Raw genomic sequence first — 16699 nt, 5'->3', positions numbered from 1 at the left:
TATTCTATATTCTGTTCTATTCTATTCTGTTCTATTCTATTCCGTTCTATTCTATTCTATTCTGTTCTATTCTGTTCTGTTCTGTTCTATTCTATTCTATGTTCTGTTCTGTTCTGTTCTGTTCTACCACTCTTCTTCTCTCCTAAAAGAAATCAGTCTGTGTCCCATTCAAAACACAGAGACTCCCAGCCCTTTTAGAGACTTCTGCAAACCTGGATGTTCCTGACCTCCTATGAGCTTAAAAAGTGGAGTGCATGCACTGGTTTATTTAAGCATCTGCCCGCCCCGCCCCACCACCTTTTATTCTCTCTCTCTCTCTTGTGCAGCAACTGACTTGAGTGTAAATCACTGGGTTGCAAAACAAGACACAGAGAAATGTGTAAGCGAAGTAGCAATTAGGTGAGGAGAGATGGGGGGGATCATCCAGCCCGTCTCCCTTGCCCGTTTTAGGCTTTGCAAAATTGGAAAGACAGGAAGGGTGGATTGCATGAGCCCCATGCAAAAATAAACACATCACTGCAGAGAGTTCAGAGGATAAATTGCAGAGGGGGGGCACCTTTCCTGCGAAGCCGAAGCCGGGTGGAGCTTCTGATTCAGGGTGGGGTGAAAACTGAGTGGGGGTTCAAAGAGGAGAGCAGAGGCCAGAGGTTGGCGGCCACCTGGTTGTAGAGAGACTCTGAAGAGGAGACCTAGGATGGAAGGAAGGAAGGAAGGAAGGAAGGAAGGAAGGAAGGAAGGAAGGAAGGAAGGAAGGAAGAGGGAGGGAGGATGAGAGGAAAGAAGGGAGGGGGGAAGGAAACAGGAATGAGAAGAAGGAATGAGAGGAAGGAAGAGAAAAAGGAAAGAAGGGAAGGAAGGGAGGGAGGGAGAGAGGAAGGAAGGAAGGAAGGAAGGAAGGAAGGAAGGAAGGAAGGAAGGAAGGAAAGGAGGGAGGGAGGATGAGAGGAAAGAAGGGAGGGGGGAAGGAAACAGGAATGAGAAGAAGGAATGAGAGGAAGGAAGAGAAAAAGGAAAGAAGGGAAGGAAGGGAGGGAGGGAGAGAGGAAGGAAGGAAGGAAGGAAGGAAGGAAGGAAGGAAGGAAAGGAGGGAGGGAGGGAGGGAGGGAGGATGAGAGGAAAGAAGGGAGGGGGGAAGGAGACAGGAATGAGAAGAAGGAATGAGAGGAAGGAAGAGAGGAAGGAAAGGAGGAAGGAAGGAAGAGAGGGAGGGAGAGAGGAAGGAAGGAAGGAAAGGAGGTAGGGAAACAGGAATGGGAAGAAGAAATGCAAGGAATGAATGCAAGGAAGGAAGGGAGAGAGGGAGGGAGAGGGAGGGAGGGGGACAGGAGCGAGAGGAAGGAAGGAAGGAAGGAAGGAAGGAAGGAAGGAAGGAAGGAAGGAAGGAAGGAAGGAAGGAAGGAAGGAAGGGATCTCTCTGCTACTGTCCCATATTGACCTAGGCCCAGAATTCATTGATACCTAAACAAACATTTGATCTGTTTAGAAATATCAGGGGAAAAAGAGAGGGCAGGATTCAGCATCCCTTCTCACTTCCCAGAGGTGGTCCATTTACGGAAAAAACGAAAAGAGGCAGAAAAGTCACAGATGTCTCGCGCCCCAGCACACACCTGGGCTCCTGGAAGGAAGAGAGCCAGTCAGGCCTGGTCTGAGGATCTGGGCTAAGGACCAACAGGGGTGGTGGAACAGGAGTCGTCCAGCCCTCAAAGCCCGTGGAGATCCACCACACTCTGGAGGCCCAGCAAAGGCCTGCCCAGATGTGGCAACCTGACAGATGCTTTTCACTCCTTTTCTGCCTCAGCAAGTGGGACTAGGGAAGGCTGTCCACTCCCAGACCAAGAGCTTTTGGCCGAAGGAGACTTCCAGCTCTGGAAGTTGGGGAATGGCCATGCCACCAAAGGTGTGCTCCAAGGGATGTCCCAGTTTTAGGCTCTTCCTTCTCCTTGAGCGAGTCTTGGAGGACCATCCTACTCCCTTAGTCATCTTTCAGCCAGGAGCAGGGGGGGTTGGGGGCTCTTGGCAGGAGAGCGCTGGGTGGGAGGGAGGGAGGGAGGGAGGGGCTCCCACCTCAGCACACCTAAGACCCTCCCCTTTCCACAGACGCCTTCATAGCTCCATCCCATCTACCAGAATGCATGGCTGGCAGACATGGGTGGGCCTCTTCCTCCACCACCACCCCTTCTCCTCTTCCATCTTCTTTTCATCTCCTCCTCCTCCTCCTCTATTTAGGTAAAGGTAAAGGTTCCCCCGCACATGCGTGCTAGTCGTTTCCGACTCTAGGGGCCGGTGCTCATCTCCGTTTCAAAGCCGAAGAGCCAGCGCTTGTCCGAGGACGTCTCCGTGGTCATGTGGCCGGCATGACTAGACGCCAAAGGCGCACGGAACGCTGTTACCTTCCCACTGGATGGTCCCTATTTTTCTACTTGCATTTTTACGTGCTTTCGAACTGCTAGGTTGGCAGAAGCTGGGACGAGTAACAGGCGCTCAGTCTGTTACGCAGCACTCGGGATTCGACCCGCCAAACTGCCGACCTTCAGATCGACAAGCTCAGTGTCCTAACCCACTGAGCCACCGCGTCCCTTCCTCCTCTATTTATCTATCTTCTTCTCCTTCTCCTCTACTCTTCATCTCCTCCTCCTCCTCCTCCTCCTCTACCTTCCATTTATCTACCTTCTCCTCCTCCTCCTGTTCCTCCTCCGCTTTTCACCTTCTTCTCCGTCTCCTTTATCTCCTTTTCCTTCTCCCTTTTTTCATCTCCTCCTTCTCCTCCTCCTCATTTATCTCCTCCTCCTCCTCCTCATTTATCTTCTTCTCCTCCTCCCTCCTCCTCCTCTTTTCATCTCCTCCTCCTCCTCTGCCTTTTCCTCTAACTTCTTTTCCTTCTTCTCATCTCCTCCTCCTCTATCTTCTTTTCATCTCCTCCTCCTCCTTTCATTTATCTTCTTCTTCTCCATTCTCCTCCTCCTCCTTCTTTCATTTATCTCCTCCTCCTCCTCCTCTTTTCATCTCCTCCTCCTCCTTTCATTTATCTTCTTCTTCTCCATTCTCCTCCTCCTCCTCCTTTCATTTATCTTCTCCTCCTCCATTCTCCTCCCTTCTCCTCCTCTTTTCAACTTCTCCTCTTCTGCCTTTTCCTCTAATTTCTTTTCCTTCTCCTCCTCCTCCTCCTCCTCTATCTTCTTTTCATCTCCTCCTCCTCCTTTCATTTATCTTCTTCTTCTCCATTCTCCTCCTCCTCCTCTTTTCATCTCCTCCTCCTCCTCCTCTATCTTCTTTTCACCTCCTCCTCCTTTCATTTATCTCCTCCTCCTCCTCCTCTTTTCATCTCCTCCTCCTCCTCCTGTCTTTTCCTCTAACTTCTTTTCCTTCTTCTCCTTCTCCTCCTCCTCCTCCTCCTCCTCATTTCTCCCCATCCCCCCCCCCCCAGCCAGCCAGCCAGCATTCCACCAAGGGAGCATCTGCAAAGTGTGACAGCCTCTGACAGCCCAGGGCAAGCCAATTCCCTTAACCCCTTGGGCTCCCGGGGAAGGAGTGGGGCAGAGCCGGAGGGAAAGAGGGAGGGAGCCGGAGGGACCACGTGTCTTGCTCTCCCTTCCTTCCTTCCTTCCTTCCTTCCTTCCTCCTCCTCCGCGCAGACACACACGGACGGTCCTTCCACCTTCCCAACAGGGACGGAGCAATGAATGAGTGCGGAGGAGATGAATGAGTTTTGCTTTGGGGTTGTGTTTCTCCCCCCCCCCCGAGCTCCTTTTTCCGGGATTTTGATGCTCTCCGGGCCTCGGGCGCTCCCCCCAGAGCCGCCTCGGGGAAGAACGGGTCGGCCCTGGACCTCGAGTTTTATGAATCAAGCAACTCTCCTGGGGAGGGGGCGGCGGGGGAGGGGGAGATGCCGACGCCCCCCCACCAGCTTTCCTCCCAGTTGCCTTGTCTCCCCACCACCACCACCACCACCACCGGCAGCACCCCTCTTTCTGCAAAAGGGGGGGGACTTCGGCCCCTTCTATTCGGCCCGTCTTTTAAGGCGCCTTCAAGAGGGGAGGGGAGGGGAGGGGAGAAGCCCCTTCCGTTGATCTTTTCACACACACACACACACAAAAGCAACCAACCAACCAACCCGCTCGCTTTCTTTCCCTTCAAACTTTCTCCTCCTCTCTCCTCTCCTCCTTCCCCACCCCCGGGGTTGCCTTGAACACGCAACTTTTCTGCCTGCCGGGCCTGCTTCCACATCTGGACGGGGGGGAGAGGGGGGGAGGCCCTCCTGCCCTCCTCCCCCACCCCCCGGGATCCCCGGAGGAGGACCCCTCCCCACCCACCCACCCGCTTTGCCTTGCCTTGCCCCGCTCACCCCTTCAGCGCGGCGGCTTGGTGTCTGAAGGCAACCGGCCTCGGTCCCGGCGTCATCCCGGTCTCAGTGCATGACTCTGGCGCGGCGAAGCCTCGGAAAGCTGGCCCGGGGGTGCATCTTCCGCTCCAGCCGGCTCACCCCCCCCCCGTCAGCCCGCCAGCCCCTCTCCCCGAGGGGGTTTGGAGAGCCAGCCGCCCGCTCGGCAGGAAAGTCCTCGTCTGCTCCGGCTCAGCCGACGCTGCGCTCCCGTCGCCGGCGCGATCCTGGCGGGAAGTTTGCGCCGCTTCCCGTTTAAGTCTCGGCTCGCGGGGGCCTTGGGGGGCAGCAGAGGGGGGGGGAGAGAAGAAGGCGACTTCTTGGGCAGCCGGGGGGCTCCATGCTCGCCCCCCCGCCCGCCCGCCCGCCCAGGGGGAGACCCCCCGCCCGCCCGCCCGCCCGACAGCAGCGGAGCTCCTTCTCTGGCCGAAACGCCTTTTGCAAAAAGCGAGAGAGAGAGAGAGAGAGAGAGAGAGAGAGAGAGGGGGGGAGGGAGGGAGGGAGAGACAGAGAGAGAGAGAGAAAGAAAGAAAGAAAGAAAGAAAGAAAGAAAGAAAGAAAGAAAGAAAGAAAGAAAGAAAGAAAGAAAGAAAGAAAGAAAGAAAGAAAGAAAGAAAGAAAGAAAGAAAGAAAGGGAGGTAGGAAGGAAGAGACAGAGAGAGAAAGAAAGAAAGAAAGAAAGAAAGAAAGAAAGAAAGAAAGAAAGAAAGAAAGAAAGAAAGAAAGAAAGAAAGAAAGAAAGAGGTAGGAAGGAAGGAAGGAAGGAAGAGACAGAGAGAGAAAGAAAGAAAGAAAGAAAGAAAGAAAGAAAGAAAGAAAGAAAGAAAGAAAGAAAGAAAGAAAGAAAGAAAGAAAGAAAGAAAGAAAGGGAGGGAGGGAGGAAGAGAGAGAGAGAGAGAGAGAGAGAAAGAAAGAAAGAAAGAAAGAAAGGGAGGGAGGGAGGGAGGAAGAGAGAGAGAGAGAGAGAGAGAAAGAAAGAAAGAAAGAAAGAAAGAAAGAAAGAAAGAAAGAAAGAAAGAAAGAAAGAAAGAAAGAAAGAAAGAAAGGGAGGTAGGAAGGAAGGGACAGAGAGAGAAAGAAAGAAAGAAAGAAAGAAAGAAAGAAAGAAAGAAAGAAAGAAAGAAAGAAAGAAAGAGAGGGAGGGAGGGAGGAAGGAAGAGACAGAGAGAGAGAGAGAGAAAGAAAGAAAGAAAGAAAGAAAGAAAGAAAGAAAGAAAGAAAGAAAGAAAGAAAGAAAAAAGAGGGAGGTAGGAAGGAAGGAAGGAAGGAAGAGACAGAGAAAGAAAGAAAGAAAGAAAGAAAGGGAGGTAGGAAAGAAGGAAGAGACAGAGAAAGAAAGAAAGAAAGAAAGAAGGAAGGAAGGAAGGAAGGAAGGAAGGAAGGAAGGAAGGAAGGAAGGAAGGAAGGAAGGAAGAAACGAAGAAATAAAAGGAGGTTTCGGTTCGCAAGGCTCAGCCCGGACCTCGCTTTTGCAAATTGGGTCCCGGGGTTGTTGTTGTTGTTGTTTTGGTGGGTGGGGTGGGAGAGGGGAGGGGGGAGAGACCCAGAAATTGGGGGGGGGGGTTTCCTAGCGGCTTCTAAGCGACGCGGCTCTTCCGCCCCAAAGGAAACCCGCGTCTGGTGGGGGAAAGAGGGAAGGATAGGAAAGGAAAGGGGGAGAGAGGAGGAGAAGTAACGGAGAAAAAGCAATTAAAAAAAAAGAAACGAAAAGGGTTTTGGTTTTTTTAAAGCGCTTTTCGGAGCGCCCCGCAGCCAGCCGGTCGATGCTGCCCTCTGGTGGTCTGGATTGGGAAGCTGCAATCGAAGCAAAGTTTTTTTTTCCCCCTTGGCAAAGTTGGGAGGGGTGAAGGATGACCAAAAAAAAGAAATGGGGGAGGGGGGCAGGAAATTCAATTAAACCCTTGGAAAAATCCAAGGCGAAGAAGCCTGCTTGAAACCGAATCGAATCATCTTTCTGGCTTGCAAAAAAAAAAAAAATTAATTGCATCTGTTCAGTTAAAGGGAGGTGGGTTGTTGTTGTTGTTTTTTTTCCCCAGCACTCACAAAAAAGGGGTGTTGTGATGATAATTTCTTGGGGTTTAAATGTCCGTGGAGATTCTCAGTCATCCAGGTCATGGGTGTCCCAAAAGTGCTTTTCCCTCCCCCGCCCCCCCAAAAAAGGCAACTAGACTTTCTTTCTTTTTAACTTCAGCACTGTGGAACTGAGAAAGCTTCTTGAATGAGAAGCAAAATGTCTTCAAGGAAAAACAAAGCCCAGTTGCCTTTTGCGGGTGTGTGTGTGTGTGTGTGTGTGTGTGTGAATAAAGCACCTTTGGATATTGGGGTTTAACTGGCCGTAAGTCTCTGGGGTCATCAACCTGGAGTTAGGCATATAAATTGGGTAAAATAAATTGTGATCCTTCAGTCTGCTTTTCGTGGCATTGCTGCAACACACTGACCCAACTCTTTTTTTTTTTTAGTTAAAGGTAACCAAGGTTCCAGTCCTTAATATTTCCCTGAGGTTTAGTCTCATGGGATGATCAGGAACACTAGTAGGCAGATAATAGAGGTGAAGTTTTAATTGAAAAGTTATTCTCTACTTAATTTACCTTCCTAACTGGAAAAAAAAATAGTTTTGGAACAGAAGGTGACTTTCTAGAAATTCTTAAATGTTGCCCATCGGATGGAAAAGCTGCTAGTCCCTATGAGAATTTATAGCCTAATCCCAGAGAGCGCTCAAGCCAATATAAACGCTCCGTTTCCATCTTTCTACACCTGATTTTTTTCCCCTCTCCTGGAATAAAGGTAAAGGTAAAGGTTCCCCCGCACATGCGTGCTAGTCGTTTCCAACTCTAGGGGCCGGTGCTCATCTCCGTTTCAAAGCCGAAGAGCTGGCGCTTGTCCGAGGACGTCTCTGTGGTCATGTGGCCGGCATGACTACACGCCAAAGGCGCACGGAGCACGGTTCCCTTCCCACCGGAGTGGTCCCTATTTTTCTACTTGCATTTTTTACGTGCTTTCGAACTGCTAGGTTGGCAGAAGCTGGGACGCGTAACAGGCACTCGCTCTGTTACGCGGCGCTCGGGATTCGACCCACCAAACTGCCGACCATCTGATCGACAAGCTCAGCGTCCTAACCCACTGAGCCACCGCGTCCCTTTCTCCTGGAATAGAAGTTGTTAAATGATCAAAGAGAGCGCCAGGTTTTTTAAAAAGCAGCTTTTTTTCTCAAACTGCAGGCGAAAAGTCTTGAATGGGGATATTAAGTGACGACTTGGTCACATTCTCCCTACTGCACTGAACTTGGACAGATATTCCGCCCTTTTTTCCAGCTCTCTAAAATAAAAATAAAAAGGATAGGTAGATGGCTGTTCTTTCTCAGATTCAATTTATAAATAAAACAGGCTAGTAAAACCCACGCCAATCGGTGGTTATCCCAGCTAGATATTTTAAACGTTGCAATGACAACCTCCAAAACGATTTACTAATTCAAAAGCCTCCCATCCCGTAAAAAAAAAACAGCTCTTCCTCGGCCTTTAGTAGCAAAATAGCTACTAAAAATAATATTTACCACCTCCCCCTGGCGCCTGTGGAAGTGATTTTGCCAGATCTTTTAAAAAAAAAAAGCTAAACCCCCCAAAAATCAAAATTTGGGGAGGGGGAAAGAACAGAAATTCACTTGTAACGAACATCATTTGCAGTTCAAGTTTAAAACACAAACCTTTCTCCTAGCCAATAAACAATAATAATAATAAAAAAATAGAATGGATTTCAATGAATTGGCTAAGGAGCTTTCTTTCTTATAGCTCTAAGCATCGCTCCGGTTTAAATTTAGATTTTAAATCTAAAGCCACGCGGAAAGAGGAATTTGGGGCGGTGGATATACTTACGTTACATCCAGGTTGAGATGGAGAAGGACTCTCTTTCTCTGCAAAGAGACTTTTAAAAAAAAAAATCTCTTGGTGCTTCTTCTTTTTTTTTCAATTTATGAGCTAAAAAAAAAAGATAGCAAAATTTTGGACTGATTTCCCCCTCTGTGGATGGGTTCAGCTAGCTTCACCCCACGAGACGAAGGTGCTGGAAGGAAGGAACGAAAGAAAGAAAGAAAGAAAGGAAAAAAATCAGAGGCAGAGAACGGATGAAGGAAGAGGGGATGGATCTGCAGCCGAGCAAAGAGGGAAAAAAAATTTTTTTTTTCCTTCTCTGGTGCCTCCTGTTGGTTTTAAATAGCTTCGGGAACCAGGTGTCTGGTTTCTGAGCGCTTTCCAAGCTAATGAGCGTCAAGCTTCCAGAAGCCAGAAGCTCAGCCCCCGTCGCCCAGTTGCAAACCCTTCCTCCTTTGGCTCTCCTTCCACCTTGCGGAAGGTGCAGATGCCCCACCACCGTGGAAAGAAGGGAGGGGCAGAAGGGGGGAAGGGGGAGAATGTGGAAGGTCCTTCTCCTGCCCAAGGCTGGCATGGGAGAAGGGACGAAGGGAGGCTGGCGCTGACTCGACCCAGCCCCTTGCTCCGATAGAGGATGTTATCTCTATGGAGGGGGGCAGAGGGGGGGGCGGGGCGGTGGTCTTCCTTCAAACCTGGCCCTTTTTGGACTTGTGGAGTTCAACTCCCGGAATCCCTCAGCCAGCCAGCCTGCACAAGTCCACAAGTCATAAAAGGGCCGGGTTTGAAGACCCCCTGCTCTATGGGATGGGCCACCAAAGCTCTGCGTCTCCCGGAGGAAAGAAGGAGGAGGCGTTTTGCAGTGCTGTCTGAGCTCTCCTGCTCCGCATTTTTCCACTCTTTTCAGAGAGAGAGAGAGAGAGAGAGAGAGGGATAAGTACATTCATAAATTGGATGGATGGATGGATGGATGGACAGGTAGACAAGTTGAGTGGGTAGGTAGGTAGGTAGGTAGGTGGATAGATGGATAGACAGACAGACAGACAGATAGATAGATAGATAGATAGATAGATAGATAGATAGATAGATAGATAGATAGATAGATAGATAGATAGATAGATAGATAGATAGATAGATAGATAGATAGATAGATAGACAGAGACAGACAGACAACAGACAGACAGACAAGTGTATAGAATAGATGGGTAGATAGGTATGTAGATGAGAGAGAGAGAGAGGGGGTGGGGGTGGAAGTGGATGGATGGACAAACAGATAGACGGGTACAGAATAGATGGGTAGATAGGTAGGTAGATGAGAGAGAGAAAGAGAGAGAGAGAGAAGTACATTCATAAATTGCTAAGCATCTTGGTTTGTGCTTAAATTGTAAGCCGCCCTGAGTCTTCAGAGAAGGGCGGGATATAAATGGGATTTAAAAAAATGGATGGATGGATGGACAGATAGACAAGTTGAGTGGGTAGGTAGGTAGGTAGGTAGGTAGGTAGGTAGACAGACAGACAGACAGACAAGTGTATAGAATAGATGGGTAGATAGGTAGGTAGATGAGAGAGAGAGATAAGTACATTCATAAATTGGATGGACAGGTAGACAGGTTGAGTGTGTAGATAGATTAGATGATAGATAGATAGATAGATAGATAGATAGATAGATAGATAGATAGATAGATAGATAGATAGATAGATAGATAGATAGATAGATAGACAGACAGACAGACAGACAGACAGACAGACAGACAGACAGACTGACAGACTGACAGACAGACAGAGATAAGAAGGGAGGGAAGGAGGCAGGTAGGCAGATACAGAGATAGATAGACAGATACTTAGACAGATGATGATAGATAGAGTAGATAGATAGATAGATAGATAGATAGATAGATAGACAGACAGACAGACAAGTGCATAGAATAGATGGGTAGATAGGTAGATGAGAGAGAGAGAGATAAGTACATTCATAAACTGGATGGATGGACAGGTAGACAGGTTGAGTGTGTGTGTAGGTAGGTAGGTAGATAGACAGACAGACAGACAAGTGTATAGAATAGATGGGTAGGTAGGTAGATAGATGAGAGAGAGAGATGTACATACATAAATGGGATGGATGGATGGATGGATGGATGGATGGATGGATGGACAGGTAGACAAGTTGAGTGTGTAGGTAGGTAGGTAGGTAGGTAGGTAGGTAGATAGATAGATAGATAGATAGATAGATAGATAGATAGATAGATAGATAGATAGATAGATAGATAGATAGATAGATAGATAGATAGATAGGCAGACAGACAGACAGACAGACAGACAGACAGACAGACAGACAGACAGACGAGTGTATAGAATAGATGGGTAGATAGGTAGGTGGATGAGAGAGCATGATACATACATACATAAATTGGATGGAGGGATGGATGGAAGAATAATAGATAAAAGTTGAGTGGAATAGACGATGGATGGTAGAAGATAGATGATAGACAGAGAGAAAGAGAAAGAGGATGGATGGAGGGATGGATGGACAGACGGACAGAGGGGTAGATAAACAAATGGAGTAGATAGCCTTTCCACAGCTGAGCAGGCAGAAAAGTGTCGTTCACATCATTCTTTGTTGCAAAAACAAGGCTAGAGCAATTCATTTTTTCCCTAAAGACATCCACAATCTTCCTTCCTTTTTTTTTAATATGAAATGTTACCCTATCACCTCTTTTTATAAGCGGAAGGAATTCCATCCCTTTCCCCTCTCTTTCCTAAGAAAGCCGCTTGGCGTCCCTGACCGTTTTTTTACTATCCTTTCAGAAGGGAAGCTCAACTTTTCTGCGGATCTGATCTCCGGCCACGAATCCAGCTCTCTCTCCCACCAGATCGTCCTTTCCTATATATAAATCTAATAAAATCTAAATCTAAAATCTTTTTTTTTAGGAAATTCTATGCCCTCAACCGACAAACACAATTCCCTCCTGTGCGTTTATTTTTTTTACAAACCCACCGACCTGCCCCCACCCCCCGCCCCCACACACACCCCATGTCACATCTGAATTCTCCTGGGCAAAGTGGTCTCTCCAACATTTGCTGGAAAAACTCTCTGAGCTCATAAACATAGCACAGAAATAGAGTCCGCAAATTACAGGCCAACGCTAAAAAAAAAAAGTCATCTAATTTAACCGCAAAGGTACAGGACAAGTTCTTGAGCAACAGCTGCCGGGATGAATGGATTTCAGACGTGGTTTCTAAAAAAAAAAGATGATGGAAAGAGTGCAGAGAAGAGCAAGGAAGTGGATTAAAAGGATCTGGAGGCTAAATCGTATGAAGGAGGGTCACAGGCAGGGCTTTTTTTGTCATCGAACGCTCAGAACGGAGTTTTTTTTGTTTTTTTTAAAATTCCATTTATATCCCGCCCTTCTCCGAAGACTCAGGGCGGCTTACAAGCTTAGCAGTAGCCTTCATTCTATGTATATGCCTGCTTATTAGGGCTTTCACACACACACACACACACACACCGAGCTTAATTGCCCCCAACAATCTGGGTCCTCATTTTACCTACCTGGGAAGGATGGAAGGCTGAGTCAACCTTGAGCCTGGTGGGACTCGAACCTGCACTAATTGCAGGCAGCTGGTGTTACTTAAGGAGGCATTAGCCCACTGCTCCACCAAGGCTCTTGGTTCGGGCACCTTTTTTGGATGGAACCTTGTAGGGTAGGGCAAGGTGGGTTGTATGACCTATGTGAGTTCCGGCACCTTTTTCTTTTACAAAAAAAGCACTGGTCGCAGGAATTGGGCAGGTCTAGTTTCATGAAAAGAAGGACGAGGGGGGGGGGAACATGATAGCCGTCTTCCAGTATCTCAGGGGCTGCCCCAAAGAAGAGGGAGTCAAGCTGTCCTTCAAAGCACCTTCTGAAGGCAGGAGAAGAAGCCACGGGTGGAAACTAACCAAGGAGAGAAGCAACTGGGAACTAAGGAGGAATTTCCTGACCAGTTTTGAACAGTTAATCAACCGAACGGCTTGCCTTCAGAGGTGGTAGGTGCTCAGTGAATGCTCCAACATGCTCTTTCCGCCGTGACCTGAAGACTTGGCTATTTGAACTTGCCGGCCTGGACTGAGGGACTGGGATTTTAGATTTTAAATTTTACATTTTAGAACGTGTTTTATTGTTTAGGGCTACTTGGTTTAATTTATTTTAATTTTTGTATATTATGTGTTGTATATAGTGTTTTAATTGCCCTGTAGACCGCCCCGAGTCCTTCGGGAGAGGGGTGGTATATAAATCCAAATAATAAATAAATAAATGGAAGTTGTTAAGAAGAGACTGGACAGCCATTTGTCTGAAATGGTACAGGGTTTCCTGCCTAAGCAGGGGGTTGGACTGGAAGACCTCCAAGGTCCCTTCCAACTATTATTATTGTTGTTGTTGTTGTTATTAATACTTGTGAAGAAGTTTATTTAACTCTACCTTGCTTTGGGGGGGGGGGTAAGAGGATGGACATTCTCCAAAGCACCTGAAGGCAGGATAAGAAGCAACAGATGGAAACTAACCAAGGAGAGAAGCAACCTGGAACTAAGGAGGAATTTCCTGACCAGTTTTGAACAATTAATCAATGGAACTTGATTGCCTTCAGAGGTGGTGGGTGCTCCATGGCTGGAGGCTTTCAAGAAAAGTGAGTTTTTCCCCCATTACATGACCTGTCTCGCCCCGGTTCTTAAGTGAGTCACTACGCTTGTTAAATTAGTAACATGGTTGTTGAGTAAATTTGGCTTCCCCGTTGACTTTGCTTCTCACAAAAGGGGATGGCGTGACGACCCTGGGGATCATTAAACATGCGTCAGTTGTCCGGCGTCCGAATTTTGATCATGTGACCCTGGGGATGCCGCCGCTGTGAAAAACGGTGGCAAGTCCCTTTTTTTTTTTAAACTTCAAACAGGTCCCTATCGGTGAACCGTTGTAAAGCCGAGGACTCTCTGCATTCAAGGTACAAAGAAGCGTCTTTTCCATCCCCTGCAAATTCCAGATTCGGGACGGGCTGTCCGATTGGCCGCGGATTCCTCCTTCAACGGAGGAGGCGAAGGATATCGCTCTGCTTCCCTGCCGAGTTCACAAATGGATCCACCCCGTGGGCGAACGTCGTCCCGTGAAATGATCCCCCTGATTAGCGATGAGCGAGAAAGCCAGGGAGATCAAAGTGGGATTCGTTCCTGAAACATCTCCACGAGCTTTTGAGAAATTACGCCGGGCCCGTGACGTGTTTAAACCTCGGCCACTGTTTGATGTCAAATGTTTGGCATTCTTTCCCAGGACACTGGGGAGGGATGGGGGGGGGGCTTTGTTCCAGGACCAACCAAAAATCCAGGAGGCCCACCCACCCACCTCGTGACAAAGTCTTAAAAGATGCTTCTCCCTCGCCAGGTGGGAGAGTGGGCCTTGCTGGAGAGAGAAAGAAGTCCACTTTGGTTTCCAAATGATTAAAAAAAAATTTGAGCAGGGGGCAGATGAATAGATTGGAGCCACGAAGACATGCAAAGCTTCCGGCAGGGAAATACCGTATCGAGAAGTAATGGGTAAAAGGGAATTAAAGAGTCCAAAGGTGGGTTGTTTTTTTTCAGGAGGCAACCGGACTTTCTGTTTTTTCTTTGAAGACCTTTCGCTTCTCATCCCAGAAGGAAGGAAGGAAGGAAGGAAGGAAGGAAGGAAGGAAGGAAGGAAGGAAGGAAGGAAGGAAGGAAGGAAGGAAGGAAGGAAGGAAGGAAGGAAGGAATAGAGAATAGAATAGAGCTGGAAGGGACCATGGAGGTCTTCTAGTCCAGCCCCCTACTCAAGCAGGAGAACGTATATGATCTCAGACACGTGACTGTCCAGTCTCTTCTTAAAAACCTCCAGTGATGGAGCACCCACGATTTCTGGAGGCAAGGCCACTTCCTCCATCATCTTCTTAGATTTTACTTATTACATCCAAGTCTCCAGTGAATTAGAAAACTCAGAGGAAGGGATTCTAAACACCAACCAGGGAACAATCTTTTCTAAATTCTTGCAACCCAAACCACTCAGGATATATTTCGGCAAGACCTGGAATCCGAGACGTGGAATCACCTGCTCGCGAGTTGGGACGGAGGGCATCTCAGGACCCTCCCCAAGTTTAAAAAAATAAAAAATAAATATGCAACAATTCTCAAATGTTAAGAATCAAAGCGAGCTTTGGCTGAGAGTAAATCGCATAAAAATATCCTTGACAATTTGAAGTTAAGCAGAGCAGGGAAGGAATAGGCACTTCTCTGTCCCTTACGATGTGCTGCGGCGAGCTTTTTTGGAGCCTCTTGTAGTGGGACTTAATAAGTAGCTTCTTGTTCTGCCTGATTTAATGTTGGGCTTTCCTGCTCACCCCCCCCCCTTTTTTTTTTTACTTTGCTTCGTTATTTCTGGCAAAGCAAAGACTAAACTTTCCATGGGTGTTTGGTGTGTCCGGAACTATAATTATGTCTTTCTCTGCCTCTCTGCAGAGCTGTAATTGTCAGCCAACTGTCCCCCAAACACCAGCTCGCTTTACTGAATGATTTTTTTAAAAAAAAATGGTTTGTAAGAAGAAACACCTGGAAAAATCCATCGATAAATTGTTGATCCATTGAAATGGCAACCTTGGTCACGCGATACTGTTTTAATGGCCCCAAGCATCAAAGATCTGAGCTAGAATAGAATAACGGAGTTGGAAGGGACCTCGTAGGTCATCTAGTCCAACCCCCTGCCCAAGCAGGAGAACCTACTACACCATTTCTGACAGATGGCAGGCCAGTCTCTTCTTGAAAGCTTCCAGTGATGAAGCTCCCACAACTTCTGTTCCGTTGGTTGATTCTTCTCACGGTCAGAAAATTTCTCCTTATTTCTAGGTTGAATGCAGAAGAGGGAGTCAAGCTATTCTCCAAGGCATCTGAAGATAGGATAAGAAAGGAATGGATGGCAACTAATCAAGGAGAGAAGCAACCTAGAACTAAGGAGAAATATCCTGACAGTGAGAACAATTAACCAGTGGAACAGCCTGCCTCCAGAAGTTGTGATTGCTCCAGCACTGGAAGTTTTTAAGAAGACTGGCCAGCTATTTGTCTGAAATGGTGTAGGGCTTCCTGCCTGAGCAGGGGGTTGGACTAGATGACCTCCAAGGTCCCTTCCATCTCTGTTATTCTATTCTATTCTGTTCCATTTCATTCCATTCTCCTATTCTGTTCTATTCTATTCTATTCTATTCTATTCTATTCTATTCTATTCTATTCTATTCCATTCCATTCCATTCCATTCCATTCCATTCCATCTATTCTATTCTATTCTATTCTATTCTATTCTATTCTATTCCATTCCATTCCATTCCATTCCATTCCATTCCATTTATTCTATTATTCTATTCTATTCCATTCCATTCCATTCCATTCCATTCCATTCCATTTATTCTATTATTCTATTCCATTCCATTCCATTCCATTCCATTCTATTATTCTATTCTATTCTATTCTATTCTATTCTATTCTATTCTATTCTATTCTATTCTATTCTATTCTATTCTATTCTATTCTATTCTATTCCATTCCATTCCATTCTATTCTATTCCATTCCATTTATTCTATTATTCTATTCTATTCCATTCCATTCCATTCCATTCCATTCCATTTATTCTATTATTCTATTCCATTCCATTCCATTCCATTCTATTATTCTATTCTATTCTATTCTATTCTATTCTATTCTATTCTATTCTAATTATTTTATTCTTCTATTCTTCTATTCTATTCTATTCTATTCTATTCTATTCTATTCTATTCTATTCTATTCTATTCTATTCTATTCTATTCTATTCCATTCCATTCCATTCCATTCCATTCCATTCCAAAGTGGTTTGGATGAGAACTGGCCAAGGAAAAGGAGTTACAAAACCAGACTCTCATCCCTCCATCTCACCTCATTATGCAAGCAGGAAGCCACGGAGGAGGAAAAAAGGAGAAGGAAGGGATCAGAGGATCTCCAAAACTGCACCCATTTTTTTTCCCTTCTCCTTCTGTTAAACAAAGACTAGGTCCATCACCCATTTTGGCTTCAGCGTTGTCAGAACCGGCAGGAGATGTGAGCTTGGCTCACCAAGTGGGCTTTTCACTGGCGTCTCTCAAGGAACCCGGGAAGCTATCAGCTCCATCTCTTCACAACTGGAGCTTCTTTGTGGGCTGTTTTGGCTTCCTTTTGTTTCGTTGGCTGCGGGAACCTCTTCCTAAGCAGGGAAACCCAACTGCTTTGTAGACAAGCTCCCCTTGTCGGGAGGAAGACAAAGCCAGGGATAGATTAATCACAGCAGGCTATTTCTAGGACGGAAGTCAACGCAAGGGAGACGTTGCGCTGTGGAAACAGCGGTTCCTGCTACTCAAGAATTGCAAATTAATTGCCTTCTCCACGTTAGAGGGATTAGACCCATAGACCAATTCGGCTAG

The 16699-nt window shown here is 46.9% G+C and overlaps 1 protein-coding gene across 1 annotated transcript in view; it reads right to left on the bottom strand.

Moving 5' to 3' along the window:
• The window catches only part of COL27A1 (collagen type XXVII alpha 1 chain), a 145135-nt gene extending 140693 nt beyond the window's left edge, over positions 1 to 4442 (bottom strand). The window contains exon 1 of the mRNA XM_081339484.1: positions 4343 to 4442. Within this exon, the coding sequence (XP_081195610.1) occupies positions 4343 to 4398 (56 nt within the window). The 5' untranslated portion in view covers positions 4399 to 4442. The remainder of the gene's footprint in view (positions 1 to 4342) is intronic.
• Between the last annotated feature and the right edge of the window lie 12257 nt (positions 4443 to 16699).

Source organism: Vipera berus (genome assembly GCF_964194415.1).
Source record: "Vipera berus genome assembly, chromosome: 15".
Lineage (NCBI taxonomy): Eukaryota > Metazoa > Chordata > Lepidosauria > Squamata > Viperidae > Vipera > Vipera berus.
Note: the sequence above shows the minus strand (reverse complement) of the source record. Positions and strands in the feature narration are given on the sequence as shown.